Source organism: Hippoglossus stenolepis, chromosome 17, assembly GCF_022539355.2.
Source record: "Hippoglossus stenolepis isolate QCI-W04-F060 chromosome 17, HSTE1.2, whole genome shotgun sequence".
Lineage (NCBI taxonomy): Eukaryota > Metazoa > Chordata > Actinopteri > Pleuronectiformes > Pleuronectidae > Hippoglossus > Hippoglossus stenolepis.
The window spans coordinates 15,733,001-15,753,318 of NC_061499.1; the positions used below are offsets into that span (position 1 = coordinate 15,733,001).

General features: G+C 41.8%; 1 protein-coding gene across 4 annotated transcripts in view; it reads right to left on the reverse strand.

Moving 5' to 3' along the window:
- Nucleotides 1–19,685, reverse strand: part of fhod3a (formin homology 2 domain containing 3a) — a 57,123-nt gene extending 37,438 nt beyond the window's left edge. For 2 of the 4 annotated variants that reach the window (XM_035182996.2, XM_035182995.1), the window contains exons 1-3: nt 19,117–19,685; nt 12,797–12,906; nt 8,223–8,290 (exon numbers count right to left, since the gene is read on the reverse strand). In XM_035182996.2, the coding sequence (XP_035038887.1) occupies nt 8,223–8,290; nt 12,797–12,906; nt 19,117–19,281 (343 nt within the window). In that variant the 5' untranslated portion in view covers nt 19,282–19,685. The remainder of the gene's footprint in view (nt 1–8,222; nt 8,291–12,796; nt 12,907–19,116) is intronic. The other 2 variants (XM_035182997.1, XM_035182998.2) reach the window with 2 other exon arrangements.
- Nucleotides 19,686–20,318: the final 633 nt, after the last annotated feature.

Below are 20,318 nucleotides of genomic sequence, written 5' to 3' on the forward strand. Positions count from 1 at the left end.
GTTTGGATGGTTAAGGTTAGGGTAAGGGGCTAGTGAATTAAATATCTCCTCACTAAGATAGAAGGACAAACGTGTAAGTGTGTGTGTGTGTTTGTGTGTGTGTCTGTCTGTCTGTCTGTGTGACAGATATAAGTCTTATACTAAGCAACTTTAGTGTCAAAAAGCTAATGTGAAATACTGTATAACACTACTGAATGCATACAGTATTTTCACATGCATCAGTCAAAGTGCAGCCAAATTAATTTCTAGTTGAAACTTTCAAATCAATATATTTTGGGAATGCACATTATAGTGTAAAAGAACCACAGTGTGTGTTGTTGTTGTTAAAAGAAAGCAGCAGCTGTAACTGTAACACTTTGGCATAACTTTCTCTATTTTCTGTCCTCACCTGGAAGTCAGCAGACCACAGAGCTATGACATAACTCGAGGATCTACTTGCCAACTGCTGCTGCTGCTCTGTCTGGCAGGTGCATTTCCTCCCCGCTTTGTTTTCCCCTTGTGCTTCCTTCCCTAAGTGATTTACCATTTCCCTGGAAACCGGCCCTCTCCCCATCTCTCTCCACACATTCCCACATTCCCTAAACCCATCATCTCCAAAAGCCCATGGCCGAGTAAGACGCCAAGCCTGCAGATTCTCCAGTGAGCGCGCTGGATGTTTAGCTTGTGGTACTTGTAATGTTTTATTGCATTATGTAATCGCCTCAAAATGATTAAAACAGACCAGCCAGAGGTTTTGTGCAGACACATTCGGGTGCATGTATGAACAAGCCCAGACTCACACGTGTGCACAGGCAAACACACACACACAGACACACACAGACACACACGTAGGGATACTGTATATTTCTTACTTTCTTCCAGCAAGCACTCTGAGACTTGGGAAAGAAAAAAAAAAGCCCAGACCGCAGTGAGTGGTGCCACAGCACAACAGTTGGTCTGCTGATGTTTGTCAGCATAATAGAGCCCAGGGAAAACCCTGCCACATCCACAGTAAGCACAACACTGTGACATATACACAGGAGCCGCCACAACACAGCAACTGATAACAGCAACAATGGAGACACACATCATGCAACAGGATTATAAAAGACAGAAATAATCACATAATATGGAAATGTGGAGCCGGACAGCTGAGCCTGATGTCCAGTGTGCATACTTGTTATTGTTCTCTGCTTATAGCAAACTGCAACAGAAACCAGATTAACTTTTTTTTAGCCCAGTGACCCTTTCACCCAACATGATCTACAGCTGCAAGACAGCAAGTTATTTACAGTTAAAACACAGGTTGGAGAAACACTACAGCAGTGGGAATGGAGAACAGCTTCAACATAGATGCATGTTACAGGCATGTTATTCCACCACATCTGCTGCTCTACACCTCCATCCCTAATGTCTCATCAGATGATCTCTCCATCTCCCACAGCATTAAGTTAGGCATGACTCATGTGGGCGCAATGCTCTCGGTGGCTCCTCAGGGTCTCAGCTACTGGTGTGGGTAGAGGGAAAACACTTTCTCTCTGTGAAATACAGATGAGAACCGAGAAGGTTGCCTTCTTTTTGGACTTTAGGTAATGCTCAGATCAGGAGTACAAACACAAACATAAACACATGTGCACATAGCACAGCTAAAAATGACTGAGTGACAGGTCGAAAACTTGTCAAGGCATATGCAAACAATTAGAGATACCAACATCGGAAATGCCTCCATTACTGGCGAAAATGCGAGGTTGGGTATTGGCGAGGTATTGCAAATCTATGTACTGATCCACTACCACGTCTAAAAACTGCAATTTTCTTTTCAGGGAAATCACTTCTTCTTTGCTGCTCCAAAGCAGTTGGGCTGTACTGCAACTGGCAAGGACTGTTTTTAGATTGGCTAAGAAGAAGCGATTTCTGGTAATGTAGCGTTAGCCAGAGCTAACTAAGATTTCAGCAATTTGGTGATATTTCACGCAAACAGCGACATGAACCATATGCAAGATTTCAGTTTCAAATGGTGGCACTGTTGTTCCCAATTACATCAGTAGAAATCTCATAAAGCATTTAAAGAACTATCATGTGAACGAGTGCAATGAGTTCATATGATGGCCAACGGCAAAAAAGGACAAACTACAGCACCAAACTTCGGAAACCGCATTAAAAATTACGTGACAAATCCAACGAAGACAACCCAGAAGCAAGACAGATGACCAAAAAACTTGTGTCGTGCTCATTGTTGTGTATTCATCGATTTATGTATTTGTGTTCTTTTTCAGTTATGAATGTCACACAAGAAAATTTACGTTCCAAGTTATTCATTCTCTGTATGTATTTGTTTCTCATAGGATTTAACCTGAGCCATACAACAATGATAGCAATCATCACTTCCATACAGGGTCAGTAGCATACAGCTGTTATACTACATTGTATGAGTTATTATTTTCTTAAATGGTATGGTATCGGATCAGTACTCGGTATAAGCCGATGCGCAAAGTCTAGGTATCGGAATTGGTATCGGGAATCGCTATTTATAAGCACAGAAAAATGTCCTTGTTGACTCACACACATACAAACACACAAATCATAAAGCGACAGCTCCTTGAGCTGAAGCCACAGGTGTCGACGAGAACAAAGTGTTAGGAACCGTAAGTGATGCTGAGCGGAGTAAATATAGATTTAGAGAGCAAAGCATGCAGGCCAGGAAAAGAATGAAATGCAGGGGGTTAAACAACAGAAGTGCAGAGTGTTTGCGTGCAACCAGTCGGGAGATGTTGAAAAACTGAAATGGGGACAAATGGACAATGTAGGGCAAAGTAAAAAAAAGAGGATGAAGTAGCAATGGAAATGATGCCAGATTGAAAAGTAGTTAGTAGCATGTTGGGAAAGGGTAGCACAGATGCTAAAGGGCAGCGTTTTAGCAAAACCATATAATGGGTCTGGAGTTTTATGACTGCACAGCCACAGATGTTCAACTGTACACCACTGGCCCCTCACAGCTTACCCATTACCCACTGAGCATTATCTCCCTGTCACACCATGCCATTACCAGGCCTTATCTCCCACAGCGGGGGGGAACAGCACCACAGTAAATCGCTGTTCAAACCAGCTGTGGTCATCTCATTCTGAAGCATCTCAGGCCCAGAGTACTGTGCACCCCCACTGGTAAAGCAACATCGAGCGCTGACTGCTGCTTTGTCACTCAAGACCACCATGTCAGTTTAAGCTTATATTTACAGAGATTCAACCCTCACTGATACCATCAAATCCTCAAAATATATCATTACAATGTATAAATACAGTTAGCATAAACTCTTCTTTTGTAAACGTGGTGTGAGGACAGACGTATTTTGTGAGTTGTGAATCCTGTGCTGAAAGGGAGGGATGAGGTTGGACGGACAGACGAGCGAAGACAGATGAAACATTTTCAACATGATGCTAATTTGTTATGTAAAAACACGACAAGACAAAATCAAAGAGAGTCAACCTTTACTTCACCTCACCCTCCAGCTCCCGCCTCTCCTTCACTATACTGCAGGGGGTGGTTAGAGATGGATAATTGGGGAGCAGAAATCCAGCAGCGCAGAGGCCAGTTTTTTTTGGGTTTCTTTCGTTTTGAGTGGAAAAAAAAGCTAAAATCCACAGCTCACTGCCAAGGGATTGAACGTGCTCCAAAACACATGCAAGGTCTTTTGTTCTGCACTCCAGTTCTTTTGTTTCACCTGCTGTACCACTCATTACAGGGAGCTTTACCTGTCAAATAGCATAGCCTCTCCATATTTGATAACTTAAACTGTATTTAATTACCGCATACCCTTTCACTTGAGGAGAGGCTGGGAAATGAGACACATGGGAAGAAAAAACACTTTCTGGATTCTGGAAACTTTCTGTCACAGTTACTTGTATATTAAGCCGTTTGCAATTGAAAGGAGTTGAAGTTTGTACTCAGCCTGTAAGTTTTATATGAGCTTTTATCATTTCTACATTTGAATTTATTCATTAGACATATTTTGTATTTTGTTTTTATGTCAAATGTAGAGCAGATACACCAGGTAATGAAGATCATAAAAACAAACACTAGGTATAACATAGCTAGAGCTGACGTCACTTGTATGCTCAAAGATTTGTTCTTATAAAACATAGACTGTGTATAAAAATGGACGATGCATGTCCACTTCTTTCTACTGTGCGAAATTGAAGCCAAAATAGCCCTGATATGGGTGCTTCCATCTCACGCTGATGACATAACTTGGAGGAAGAGTCTGCACAGTAGTGATCATGGAGTTGAACCACAAAAGGCAACTGTCAACAAAACAACTCTAACTCTAGTGGCTACCTAATGAACAGAGTGAAGCATTTCTCAGCTAAATTTGCCTTTTGTTTCTGGGATTTTCTTCAGGAATTTATAGAGTCCAAGCCCTAAAAAGAGGATTAAAGCTGAACTGATAGCATGGAGGCCAGAGACATGATTACAAGTTAATGTTTAGCTCTGTATCCAATGGATGTGTAAATAGGTTCATGCAAAACACTGTCTCTAGCATAGTTTGCCTGACACATAGAACTGACATGTATAGTTTCTGACTGTAAAATGTCCAGATGAGTAAATACATTTGCCACGAAAATAAAATAAGGGTATCTTATATCTGTCAGTAGATTATAGAATATAATTAATAGGTCTATATCTAATATGTTGCTAGAATCTGTTGTAGGTGACCCTTAGACCTTTCCTCTGGAGCCATTTACCATACTGCCAACAGCCAAGATCCACATTCATGCTCCCAAGAGGATGAGCCCTTTACATTTTGGACACTTTTATGACACTAAGCCATGTCATAAAATAATTGTCTAACACATTAAGCAGATGATTGCTCTTTTTACATCACTAAGTTTGATGCAGCCAGATAATAACAATGATTAAATCCACCTCCCTAACAAAGTAATAACATTGACACTTTACGCATATTATGGGGTGTAAGGGGAACTGCTAGTCTTGTTGAATAAAAATCTGGCTGATTATAGCTTATAAAAATAGTGCCACAAGAAAACATTCAAATCATTTCTGTACCACCTATCAACATTATTCCTTCCAGTTCTCTTGTCTCCTCAATCAACCCTTTTGGCACCCCTTACTTCCTGTAACACATTTAGCTACTGGAGGTTCAGCGCTGCGCTTCCTTTCCCCCATGTTTCTGTGCTGTCAACACATTCTAAAGATATCACCTCCACTTTACCCCTACCACCTCTCTGCACCCTTCAGCCACGGTCCACAGCGAGTGCACTGCAACCCTATATACAGTCTATGGCTCCAACGCTAATATTAACCCTAAAACAAACGGTTCTGATCTGACAAGACTGCTGAACACGGGATAGACTGAGAGAGGGTGTGTTAATATGGGAGTGAGAGAGGGCACACAAGCAGATTTTGAAAGACAAAAGAACAAATTAAAATGATGAGGCTCAGGCCAAACCTTACTCAACCTAAAACTGAGAGGAGACTGAGGACAACATTAATACCCCAGTCTTACAGTGGGAGTTATGTAGTAAGTGCTGGATCATCAAAGTGAGACGATTAAGTCAAGACACAGGACCACAGTCTTGGCATTTATACTATTGACATTTCCAAAGTGACAATTTCGAGATGGACTTGGGATCTCACAGAATCGTTCATGATCAAACACGACTCCAGGGCAAAACGAATGGAGGTGATGGACAGCTGGTTGCACGTTGGGTGTGTATACGATGTTTTGCACCAAAAAACTAAATACAAGAGAAACACTGTGGATCACGTCATATAGGGCAAAATTGGCTGATACATTCTGCAACATCAGCTGGAGGTGACTTGGGAATAAAGTTTTATTGTTAGTCTCAAACAGGTAGCTGCTGCTACAAGCTAATTCTATTGTGATCATTAGAAATGTAGTCATTTACTTTCTCTGACCTTCCAATGTCATGGAGATACATTTTATATCATTACTGATCAGTGTCTCTGTGATGCCTTACACTCAGCTCACTCTCGTTAGGGTTTCAACTCAATGTTCCATTTCTGTTGATTTCACTCTACTGGATTTCAAGCAGTGAATACCAAACATGTTTAAGATTTACGGCTGGAAATCCGGGACACTCAGATCCAATCAGTAACATTAAGATTATCTCTGTAAATGCCTCACGCTACAGGATCATTTGGGCAGATAACCAGACTGACCTCAAATATGGAACAACCTGGCAGTTGTCGTGAGGGGCGTATACAACCAAAAATCTGCCAAGTTATCCTCCAGTGTGGGTCTGGCATTAGCAGTCGTGCCAAGAAATGCCAAACAAAGCAGTGTTTCTATTAGTGGCCTTGAAATAAGATCAATAGATGACTGAAGAAGGACGGAAACCTTAAAATCTTCCTAATATTTGACCCTAATACAATCAAATCCTGATATTTGCTGATCAAGCCCGTAGATTAGGAGAATCTGTCAGGAATTGATCCTTTCTTTTGCTTTAATCATAGATAGTAAACATTAAGCATCATGCGGCATCATCAGCGATCTACGTGTATGCTTAGTTCAAACATGTGATCCTCCACCGACCATCTTGTAAATCGTAGATCCTTGATTATACAAATAATCTTTATCCTTGATTGTGACAGACTTTTCATTTAGTGGATAGTACGCTGCCCATTACTCGGGCGATTTGAAGGTCAAGTCTCCGCAGGATTACAGAGCGATAAAGGGCTCGATGAGTGGACAGCTGAACCGACTCACTGCAGCAGCAACTGAGAGGGGGGTGGGATCTCTGAAGGAAATGGATCTCTTGGACTAACTCAAGCTGTGTGATTATTATACGTTTGTTTAATGCAGCTGAATTACAACCTGCCGCTCCAGAATATCAGCTTCGCTCCCGATCAGATTGCTGCCCTGAATCTGTGCCATGCCGACTGAAATCTGGAGTGCGGTCAATACAGTGAGCAAAATCATTATGTTTGGCCCAGGGCAAAATGTCACTCGTGCCATTTGATAGGAAATGCCTCTCATGTTGTAATGATGCAGCCTTAAATATATGCTCTCATAGGAAGCTGGTTTTTAAAATAGTAGAGACAAGCAAATATAGTAATATATACAATTACATTGGCAGGCCCATTAGTGGCATGCATGTAGACTTTCTATTATTATCACACACAATATACATATATGTATTTATATATTCACATGTTTTCTCTCCTTAACACCCTCAGCCCCACTCAGTGTGACCTTTCACCTCCTCACGTTCTCAACGAATGAGAGTCACTAATTCTAGGATCCAGAATTAGCACTGCTATCACTGGCATGGAGAATGTGAACCATGCAGACTATAGTCACGGAGGAAAGGAGTGAGGAGCACTGACTCAAAGGAAAGTAAGACTAAGAAACAGACTGTGTGTTCACCATCTTAGTTTATCTTGGTTTTTGGTCGTAAACCAGAGAGAAACTTTGATGTGATGGCAGTGCCACATGAGTATTTAAAGTACCATGATGTTATTACAATTGGTCCAGAGGGGGACATGAATTTTTGTACCAAATTCACAACAATCAATGTTAGTTGCAGAGCTATTTCAAGCTGGACCAGGGGACCGAGTGAGTGAGCTACATTTTCCACCCTTTCAACTCTTTCAACTCTAATGAATATATACCAATGTGAAAATTCTACAGATTTAAAGGTTATCTTTGGTTTGGGGGTCATTAATCTACTTAAGTCTATGGAGTATTAGGACCACCTAAAGCAAAAAAAATCTGAGACTTTATATAAAAAAAGTCAAATATTTACAAAAATAAAGTTGAATTTTAGACCACGTGTCATTTTAGAGGGGAATATCAGATGATCAGCCTGTCGTCTGTGTTAAAATGAGGAATATAGAACAATTTTTAAAGTTATACTTCAGAATAAGTTTCACAACAACAACATGGCCATAATACTCCACTTGGAATACATGGGAGATTTTGTTGTCTGTTTTCTCATCTTAAAGCATGTTAATTGTGTAAGGCTATATGACAGAGATAAAAACATGCTGTAGTATCATGATTACAAATATTTGATGGATCTGTGTTGAAGGTCTGACCCCAGTATGTACCATGTGTAAACCCCTGGACAGCCATTTGAACATTCAGTACAGTGTGTACTGGTGCTTTCTGATTTGTCAAACTGTGCATGTGTGTGTGTGTGTGTGTGTGCCCAGGGAAAAACATTTTTTTAAGCACATATAAACATGTCACACATGCACTCACCGATGCAGGAGTGCACACGGACTGTCAGCTGGGTCCGTAGAATAACACTGTGCTTCTTCCCTCTGGCCCTAAGAGACAGAGAGATGGAGAGAGAAAGAGAGGAACGACAAAAGAGATTAATAAGTTATTCTAAAATATTTTCATGAAAGTAGCTGAATGAATTAAACAATTTCACCTAAGGCCAAAGCGATTGTTTCATTTCAGGAATCAAGTGTAATTTCCGTGGCTTTAGCAAACTGATTTTGTTACTTGTGTGAAGAAAAATATGATTTCCAAACACAATATGACACAAGGGTTTGTTATGATGGACCTTTTAATGGCACAAACCTGCTGGCATGACGGGAATGGTGAAAACAAATGGTGGCCTGCATTAGATTGGCACCCCTATACTGATACACATCTGAGCCTTGAGGATATAGACAGCAGAACTGCCCGAGCAGACACAACACACTATACACACATTTATACACCTCTGCAATCCATCATGCCAATGAGCACACATTCATACACAGCGTAATTCCAGTGTAAAAACAAAACGAGTGCACATAAACATGAGAGGAGAGTATGATGGTATTTTGAGTCAAACTCTCTCTTCTAACCTCAGCCCTTATCATCCGATCTATAGGAGCTTCCATCACTACCATGCTGATAGCATCCAGCCCAAAATACACACGGTTGGAAGATACTCGTTATGCATAACATGTAGTAAGGATAACACACACCCAAACAAGAGAACAGCTGGCCTCATGTAATCCTGTTGTGCTCTGTTATCAGCGTTGCTCGGGAATAGAGCAACATGTTAACAAGATCTGTTTAGATACATGAAATTTGATGATAGAAAAAAATTGTTTTCCTTACCAGTCTGATCATTTATTGTGTGAGGAGGACAGTTAAAGCAGAAATGCAGAAAGAGTAAAAGTGGACAATAGGAGAAAATCTAGACCTGTAAACACAGAGTGTGGGTGTATATAACGTGATTGTACATTTTTGTCTATATCTGCAGGGATAAAAAAAGGAAGCATAATCTACAGCAGTTTTTATACCATCCTCACTCTCCTACAGTGGAGGCAGACTGAGCTGTCCTGTCACCAGAGGACTTTGTTTGCTGTCGGCTGTGGCGAGCAGTGTCCAGCCACAGCTGGAATCTCAACACATATTTGATGCGTGGGAACGTAAATTCGGACTGAAATTATGTACATACCAATGTGCTGTTTATCAGACTCTGCTCTCTTTATAGTGAAAGGCTAGATTCAGTTTTCTAGTTCCTGGTTGTCAGTAAAAAAATAGAAAATGCATCCATCCGTTATCTATACTGCTTAACCTTTGAAGGTTACAGGGTAGCTGGAGCCAATCCCTGCTGACATTGGGTTACAGGGGGTGCACCCTGGATAGGTCACCAGCGAATCACAGGGCCAACAGCATACAGAAATAAAAAAGCATTCACAGATTCACTTATCAAATTAGAGTCTACACCTCATCCAATGTCTTTGGACTGTGGCAGGAAGCCGGAAAAAAAATCAAGCAGACGCAGGAAAACATAAAAAGAACCGGGATTCGAACTAGTAACCTTCTTGCTATAATTACAGCAGAAGCTGTCAAAAACAGCCTGTGGTGTGGGTGTGAGGCTGAGGTATTAGGTGTGATAATTTCATTCATTTAAGACACAATATAAATAATATGAGAGGGAGGACAGAACAGGCTTAGTAAGAAGGATCCTTAGCCTCGCTTTGCTCTGGCAAAGGGGTCAAACCCAACCCAACGTATGAATCACTTCCTGCTGCCAGTACAGTGTGACCTCGCTAAGAGCTTCCGTTTGATACGATGACAGACAGGCACGTCCGACTCAACCAGTTCCACAAGGTCTCAGCCGCCCCGAAACACACACACACACCTTTATTCACCTGTCCATCATCTGTCAAAAGTCTCACCAGGCACAACAAAGACACACACACACACGGACACACAAATAAACGTACACATGGAAACAAGCGCAATCAGACACAGAGAACAAGCAGCTCTGTGGGTCCGCCATCACTTATCATTCTACTGGCCCCCAGTCTCCAAACACATCAACATACCACACACACTATCACAGACATATGCAGCCACTTAACAGCTGCACTCTCTGTTCTCGGAGCTCTACATGACAATGCTGTGTGTACACAAAGTGATTTCAGGTAACACAATACTGCATTGTGTTGGAGGCAATACCTGAGAGCTGAGTAGTTGTGACCTAGTTAAACTCAACAGGACAGTCTAGTGCAATTAATCTAGCTCCTCACACTATAAACTATAATGTTAATAATGTCACACTATGTTTTTCAGTTATTTATTATGAAGCTAATTAGCTCAAATTCTCACCGGGTCAGCTAAGCAACACATGGCTTAGTGTTAAACAACGAGAAGTTATCTGGAAAACTTGTACCCATTTTGTTAACTTGTTAACATTAGTAAACATGTATTTGGTCTATTTGCTATGTATGATTTGCCAACTTAGCTAGCTAACTGGCTAGTAAACAATACATATGAAAAGATAAAAAAAACAAGCTAACCGGCTAACTTTGCTAGCTAGCTAGAAATGGGGTGGCTAGCCATAGCACCACAGAAAAAAAATGTGAAGGTGACGTACCTTTGGAAAGAAATTAAAGGGATAGCTTACTGAAAAATTTCAATTCACTTATAATCTACTCACCACTATTCCAATGTTTGAGGACACAAAACACTTTTGGAATCTCAGTGGTGAGTAGATTTTCATTATTCAAACGTGAAAAAAAACAGGAAAAAACAGAAAATGCCTCCATACTGCTCGTGTGGTGTCATCCAATTTTCTGTAAGCCCCGACATTCAAATTTGACTGCACCGCACAAGCTCGCGCCTCTATGCTCTCGCCCAAGGGGCACGTGACAACATCAGCGGTACTCCGCAGCAACTGCAGCTATGCAGCAATGCTACCATAACTAGCGACACCACAGGAGCTGTATGGAGGCATTTTTATTTTTGTACGTTTAAAGACGGAGTCCCCAGTTACTTCAATTGTTTGGGATTTGACTGCAACGCTGTTTACCCCTGAAACTCCAAAAGTGTTTTGTGGATTTAAACACTTCACCCACCTCTCCATTGGCATAGTGGTGAGTAGATAATGAGTGAATTTAAGTTCTTCTGTGAGCTATCCCTTTAATGCCACATTGTTTGATTATTTATTTACAATAGCTCCTCAGTCCTACTGTATGCTGATGTAAAGACTGATTCGATTAATAATAAATACCCCCGTCTAAAAAATGAAAAATAACCAGAACATCTAACTGACTTGACTGATTGTGTTTGCCGGTTATTGCATATCCAGAGTCAGTTCGACGTTATTCACTGACATATATCATAAACTGTACATAAAGATGGATGACACTATTTCCTCACTATCCAGAAATGAAGCCAAAATATCCCAGATAAGAACGCTGCCATCTTGTACATTAGGAGCCACAGCCAACAAAGTAGTGATGGGGGATGTAGCTATGTGCTTGACCAATCAGAAATCAGACTTAGTTGTCAATCATGACCTTATAACCAGCTTTTTAACATCGAATAACTAACTAAAACAAACTTACACACAATAGTGTGATAAAAACTACCTAAAATGAATCTAATGTGAACTTTGACTTTTTAGTTTGATCCATGACACATCTAATAACATGGGAGACGTGACCTATACTGCAGCCAGCCACCAGGTGGTGATCAAGACACTTTGGTTTCACTTTTGTGAAGCAGTCAGGTGGTCCATCTTTATTAACTGTCTCTAAACAGGACAGTTAACATACATCAACAATCAACCTAGAAATCAGCTACGATCACTAATCAAGCTGGATCATTTTTAGTTTTTTGCTTAATTATAATTATCCCATAAATTTGATAATTATCATACACCTGTCAACACTAAGGTACTACTTTGCACAGCTTATAATATACGGCTATTGTTGCGGCCTAAATCTAGTAAATGGATCACAAGACATGATATGTCAGGATCCAGCTGGCTCATCACTTCTGCTACAAAAGTTTCTGTGGGAAATCCTGAGCCGTAGTCGCTGGATTCAATTTTCCATTTCTCCTGTTGACCCAAAGAGAGACGGCAGATATGTGAGAGACTGAAAATGATTCTCAGCAGTACTGTAAGAAAGTGGTCGTGTTGTTTCCTCGAGCATCCAGAGTTGACAGGTTTGTGAACTGTGAAACTCTTGTCACAAAGACGACCAGAATAACAAGTATTATAAAAGTACAGTTCAGAGAGGGGAGCTGTTGCTGTGGAAGGGAGGGCACATCTGTCTCGCTTTCCAAAGGGCTTCATACTTTCCGTGAACTTGCGCTTCCAAGAAATCCATATCCAGCAGCTTGTGATTCTTCCCCATTTTATAAGAATGGAGAAGCTCAGAGAAATGTGTGTGTGTTTGAGGGAGAGGAGAGGCGAGGGGACTCAACACTTAAATGATTCGAGATGTTTTGACGGAGGAGAGTGGAAGTGTATGTGTGTTTTTCTAGGGGTGTGTGCGGTTGCGGCAGAGAATATAAACGTGAGTCACTCTCACCCTGTGTCGTCCTGCTGAAATCCCTCCATCTCGTCCCTTTGCTCAGCCAGAGAGGACTCCAGATCCAGATAGGTGCCATTGTGAGAGAGCTGCAACGTACAGTCATCAAGCTGTGGAGAGGAAGAAATACATCTTTTTTTAATCCAAATGTTTGAAATGAATGAAATGGGCCTTATGTTGAATTTAACTTAACTGAAAAACACAAAGAGAGAAGCACTATAGCTGCAGTTGCCCCCACTTAAAATTGGCATTTACATTAGGGATGGAAAAAACATTGAGTAGGAACTTGGACATCCAAGGTGGCATGTGACATTTCCCTGGCTGTGATGTACAATGGTCTCTGGGCTCACTTTTTTAATGCTCCCACACTATGTCTCCCAACATTTCACACCCTTTTTTTTTTTTTTTAACAATTTCAGCCCGTAAAACTAAGCCAGTTTACAGGGTAGGGGTTTGAACACGAGTACGTACAGTGGTCCATGAAAAAGTGTGGAGGGGGGGACCATATGCAGTGTGGCTCTGCTTTTACCATTACAAAGCTGTTAAGAGATTTAACTACTAGAGACATTGCCATAAAGGCTGGAGAACATGAAACTAAAACCAGAGGGAGAAAGTGAAGAAAGAAAGTGAATGACAGATTGTGTGCATTTAAATACCAGCTGTGAGGAATATGACACTTAAATGTTATGAAATCACGTATAATACGAAGCTAAAGCACGTTTAAGTCAATCACTGTCATCATATATTCCTGTTTTTCACCTCTCAAGAGCTGATCAACCTTACTCCCACGTCATCGGCGATAGTTGATCTTAGGTCAAACTGCAGAGCGGCCAGTGTCAGAATTGACCCACTATGCTGTGTAATGAGAAACCCCGCTGAGTTTGAGACCAGGTGCACAGTAATATATCTGCGCACCACTGGCAGCGATGTTTATGGGCACAGTCACAAGTTGATAGCAGGTGCAAGCTGCCATCCCAGGGAGACGTCACATAAAAAAGTAACGTTATGATGTCGAAACAACCAGTGTTAAAGCTGCTGTTGTACGAGATCAGAGCCCTGAGATAAATTAGCATTTAGCACTTCGATAGTACCGGTGGGTTTTAACCAAGCCCGGCCTCTGGTGAGTTGCCAAATCACCACCCGCCGAACTCCTCCACCCTGTGCTGCATGACAACACTCGCTGACCAGGCGAAGACCACAGATCACAAGACCCGCTGGTGCTCTTCTGTCTGTCCCTCCCTTTCACTTGGAAACAGCCAGACGGACTGTCGAATGAACTCACAGCATAAATATAACCCTGCTATATTTGCTCTGCTCTGAGGCAGCATGCACACAGGAGCTCAAGGGTGGGTGTTTAGAGGCTGGGAGTGGATTGGTGGGGTGGGGGGGTGTAACCGAATATCCCAAAGTGATTCAAATGAGAATCTAAGCAGCTCGATACTGCCGATGAACTTTACAGAACGACTCTATCGTTTATTCTTTAAGCCATCTTTACTTCCGCCAAAGAGGTTATGTTTTTGTCTGTGTTTGTTTGTCTCTCTGATATTTAGCAGGATTACACAAAAACTACTGAACGGATTATGAAGAAACTTGGTAGAAGGATGCAGTATGGGTCAGAGAAGAACCCGTACAATTTTGTTACAGATCCGGCTCAAGACTTGGATCCAGGATTTTAGATGGGGTGTTTTTCAACATTTCCATTGAATTCACAGAGAATAATTCATGGATCTTTGTTGATAAAAAAAAAAGGCATGTTTAAAGGACTGATATCTTTAAATAGTGTTTGCAGTTTAGTGCAGACCCAAAGAAAAATCTGGATCTTGTGAATTTAAATGTGGTTACATTGGGGGCCTTGGCAAAGGTATGCTTCACAAAAAAAAAACACCCCACACACACACACACACACACACACACACACACACACACACACACACACACACACACACACACACACACAAGGCAAACCCCAAAGAGTAAAACTTAGGGGATCACTAAACTTAAAGCGGTTCGTTGTCTTGCAATCATGACTGTCTGTGCAAAGCATTGTGCGTATCCATCAAATAGTTGATGAGATATTTCATTCTGGACCACAAGTATTGGACAGACCAACATTGCCTGCCTGGTTGCTAGCATGGCCAAAAATTTGAACCCATAAAACAGAAATAACAAGGATTCTAGTGCAACTAAGGGCCGTATCTGTAGTCTAAGCCAAGTTTCACCTGCTATTGAATCCAGGTGCAACGTCACTGTTATCATTTTTATTCACGCTTCTCGTGCCAACACAGCATGTGAGATTTGCTAAATCTCAGATTGAGGTTTGAAGAGGGCGGGTGGGGACAGTGGGTTGTGTTAATCACGCCTTGTCCCACTTCCCCCGATTTTTACTGTAGGAATAAGACAAAAACACTTGCTGTGCCCAATCTGTCAGCATTATTCAGCGTTTTCATCAGTATTCCACCCATATGTCGCCGTGTCCCTCATCCTTTTAGCATGTCAGGGGATTTATCTCTCCCTGCATTCTCACCCAAAACATCCTCTAGTACCTCCATCTCCTCTTTCTGCTGCTCCAATTTATGTTTGCACATTACTCAATCATATAAATACTGCTTGGACAGCAAGAGGTGATCTAGGACCACTTTGAAACTCAATATGTAAACAGCTCCCCCTGCAAAAGGGGTCTCTTTCACAAAACCCTTGGATTGGGTAATAGGAGTAGTAACATAACAAAACAGATCATGCTGCGTAAAGCCGGGACCGCGGCGGCTCCAGGAGGAACCGCAAACCCTTCACACTCAAGTCTCCGGGACGGGAAAGGCAAACACTTGAGTGGCTCGTATACTTTACACTCATTTAATCAACTTCTCCCAGAAGAGCAAAGCAAAGGGAGGACAAAAAAGCGGTGGTGAGGGGGAGTAATTACGTCCACGTTAAAACAACACTGAGCCTGCTGGCGATCACAGTGGGACGACAGTTAACGATGCCCTTACGTAACGTGGACGATGAGATTTTAAGAACCTTCTTTGTGCGTCGGGATCGGAGCTGGAGGAGGATCAGGCTCTTTGAAGAGTGCGGGGGGAGGGCGTGTTCTACACAGCCATTAAATCTCCCAGTGTTGCTTTAATGGGAAGCCTTTGGTAATGAAATAAAAGTTAAGCTGTGAAGTCTAGGCTTTGTTGTTTTTTTGGAGGGGGAATGGGAGTTTTCCCTTGCACAACTGTAGCTGTTTGACTTATGGTGATGCTTCTGCGTTCATGTGTAATTTATCATTTTTAGACCTGGTGTCTGAGCTTTGTTGAGATTTTTTTCTTAGTTTAGTTTAGTTTAATTTAGTTCACACAACATAAATATGAAATACATAGATGAAATGTTATGCATATGCACGTGGGGTGTGGTGGAAACCGGTAATGGCTTATATAAAAACCACACCCAAATACTACAATAAACTGAAACACAAACAAACTAAATCTTGAATACATGTTATGCATTAGTAGTCAAGAGAAAATTTTATACATATTACTATAACAGAAATAAAATACAGAGAGGGACGAATATATACTATAAATACAGATGACTAACATTATCTTAAAGAGCTTATTCTCATTGCAAATCAAATGTTTCAACAGCAGAACATTTCTCAGTCTCTTTTTGTCTCAAGGACAGTGACACAGGAGAATGTGCATGTATTTAGAGAAAGTAATTATATGAATATTATTGGCATGACAGAGATCAGCACCCCTTGGCTCTGTCTCTGTCAGTTTGAAATGGCGAAATAAAAATAATCAGATTATCAAAATGATCCGCCGGGACGTACGTACTGGCCACAGGCTGCCAGTTCCAAATACATACAGACATAAGTTTGTAATATTAGTAGGTTGGAACGGAATTGTGAATTGTTTTGTCTATATCTGAGTTTTGTATGTAGGTTCATTTCTTAAAAGCTTGAAAGGTTAAAATGATTGTCTCTTCTATAGGAATCCAAAGGCAACTGCTTTGTTTAGCAAGGTTGGACAAAATGACACATCCCATGCGCACTGATTTAGCCTTGGCAACACATCCTAACCTTGGCAACACATCCTAACCTTGTGTGTGTGTGTGTGTGTGTGTGTGTGTGTGTGTGTGTGTGTGTGTGTGTGTGTGTGTGTGTGTGTGTGTGTGTGTGTGTGTGTGTACATGGTCAAGAGAGGTGGAAGAGGAGGACATGGAGGAAGAGGTCAGGAAAACCACAGCACCCAAAAGTGAGGAGAACAAAGTGTCGCAGGGATCCAGGGCCCCGGCCACAGGAATTCTGGGACAAGTGACCTATACTTTACGTGTAGCCATACACAGAGCTCCACCATCGCAACATAATAATACAGTAGGCATTTTTCTCAGAGGAGAGCGCAGAAGGTTGAGACAAAAGAGAGAATCACTATCTCAAAATAATCAAGGCATATGGTCCAAGCACTTTTGATATTTTCCAATAACATAATGACACTAAAGTCTTTTAAGCACCGTCATTTAGATCTTGACAGTCCACTGGGCAAATTTGCAAACAGTTGACTTTCATCCCTATAATCTAAGGGCAATATCCTCGTGGCCATTGCGCACAGTCGCTCCTCCTGATGTGGACAAAATTGCAAACAGGAACACAAGCTGTGCCATCTGTCCTTGTATAGGTTGTAATCATAAGCTTTTCTGTGCCGCGGGCCATTTTTCATTTGTTTTGTGGCTTTTTAAAAGATGGGGCAGCGAGAGACTTGACTCGATCTGGAAAACCACTCTGCTGTTGAACACTAGTTCGCTGTCAGAGCTCTGTGCCAGCAGCTGAACTCTCTTTTTCTCTCCGTCTAACTTTCAACTGTGTTCAAAAGTCTAAGTTTCCAGCTTGAATGGAACATCTTGAAGAATAAAAGATGTGGTCACATGCAGTATCTGTTCTACTTGTAAGGCCTCTGTGGGTGTGTTTGTGCGTCTGACTCAATCTTGTCTGTGAGGCTGCTTTTTCTTTAATAAATCATCCCTAAAAACAAACTTTTACCAAATGACATCTAGTTGTTGTTTTGCTGTTACCTATAAGATAGACAGATACTGTCACTTTCTACTGTTTGCGTGCTGGACGGTGTGTGTACAGCTGGTTTTAAACAGTCTATGGTGCAGAGTGACAAAACTTTGTGTACATCCTTCCTGGTTTATCTGCAATGCATATTTCATAGTCAAAGTTTTTCATTAAATGAAACCGTTGTCTTTGAGTTTTGATTTTGTATTATATCATTTGCCATTTTTTATTTTAGATTCTGTGTTAAATCATCTGCTCGGTTTAATTTCAAATGACATAGTATTAGTTCGCTTCTTGTCTTTGATGTTTTCCATTCTTGGTTTCTTTTTTCCTCTATGCACTTTGTAATGACTGTTTTGAAAGGTGCCATATAAATAAAAGTATATTTTCTTTCTGGATTGTTTCAAACACTGAAAAATCTCTTACTCTTCGTCACTTTCCCACATCCATCATCAGCATCTGACTCATCCAATGAATTTTAATCATGTACTGTTCAGGAGCATCTTTTAAGTCCTGGGCTTGTACGACCGTCACCTGTGGGCACAGTGAGGCGACGCAGGATATAGCTGCAGTAATGCCTTTGCAACCACCTGTCACAGTAACATGCAAAGCAGGGTGCAAAACAATGCAGCAATAAACGTGGGATGATTTCTCATTCAAAAGCAGGGGTCAAAGGTTAGCATCCTTGCTCAATGGCAACTCAGCAAGGCCAGTGTGTGTGCCACTGCCAGCGTGGGATTAAATGAGGATCTTTGGTCTGAAACAAGTCATGTTTGATGTCAGTGTGGGATTTGAGGCAAACATTTGCAGCCGTGTGTCAGTGCGGAGCCAGAGTCACTTGTGCTTGCACGAGTTCCCAAAATAGCCGGAGAATGGCGGGTATGGAAGTTTATTTGAAGGAGGCTCGGAGTGGAAAGAGCAACCTTGAAGATCGCAAAGCACACTCACATTGAACAAATGTATTGACATAAAGAAAACATTAGAATGACAAAACCTCCTGTAGGATTTTATTGGTTTCATGTGGTTTTATGATGAGATATTAAAATCGGTATGATGGATATATATGACATATTCCTTCTCCCCTCTCCTCCCCGTGTATCTCCTCTCACCCGACCGGTCGAGGCAGGTACACACTGAGTCTGGTTCTAAAGATTTCTTCCACTTAATGAGGGAGTGCTTTTTTTGTCATTTTAAGTTCTCAACCATATGTAAAGTGCCCTGATATCCGAATAAAAGTGAAGTGAGTGTTTGAGGGAACAGAAGTGAGTGGTGGGACAGGTCCTACCTTGTGCGGGGCTCTGAGGAGCCGGTGGACCCCTGCTAACTGGTTGATGAGGGGGATGTCCTCCCTGAAGGTGTACAGCGGCGGTCGGGTCGGCTCGGGGAAGTTGGTGCTGTTGAACGGATCGGTGTCGTCTAAAAACTGAACCCGGCACACAAACGTGGCCATGGTGCATCCATGCAACTGGGGCGACTCAGAGCCGGAGCAGCTGAACCCGCTGCGCGCTCCTGGACCTCTCCCCTCTCCGCTCTCCCTCCTGGTAACGACAACAAACCCCGGGTCGCCAAGTGTGTGTGCGCCCTGTGCGCAGCCTGCTCCCTCCCTCCTGCGGGACACTGGAGGTGGCGGACCGGGTGGAGGACGGTGGCACAGGGAGCCGGTGATGGTGGTTGGTGTCGCCTCCTCTCTGTGGAAGTCGTCCCGGCTCTCTGGGGCCGCGGTGTTATTCTCGGAGAGGCAGGTGGCCGGTGGTAATAGACGGGAGGAGGCAGCAGCAGCAGGCGGACTGACTGCAGCTCTGTGCCGGAGAGTGAAGGATCAGCGCAGCTTGGGACAGTCTGCTGTCTGAGTCCCACTAAATCCTCCCCCACACTCCCCCACACTCCCCCACCCCGTATCCATTTACCCCTCTGCCTCATCTCTGCCTCCCCCTCCCCTCACATATCTGTGCCCGGCTTATAGCACTGGCTTCCCATATGAAAACTAATCCTATAACAACCTACATTTATTTCGAGGAACCTACATGTAAAACATGAATAAGCAAAGGTGCAAACATATAGACAGAATCATGAGATCATACAGTAGCAGAGTGTATAAACTTATATGTATAAAGCTTCATAAGAGAGTTTTTGCCTGTTGAATGTGGTGGAGACTTTAAACAAATTGACTATTAGGATAAAGAGGTGAAATATGTAATCAAAACAAGTGTGCTATTAGTTCACAAAACAGTAAAACACACACACACTTTACTTTTTTATCAGAGTAATACAGGGACGAATATTATTTGCAACAAGTTAAAGCAGAATCTTGACATATACTGACCTCTTGTGGCCAAAATTTGTTAATGCAGGTACAGTATTTATGTTAGTCCCACATTAACTACAATGTGGACCAACTTGGAACCCTTTTCTGTAATAATAATAATAATAATAATAATAACTATTATTATTATTATTATATATTTGTAGGAGTATACTTTAATATTT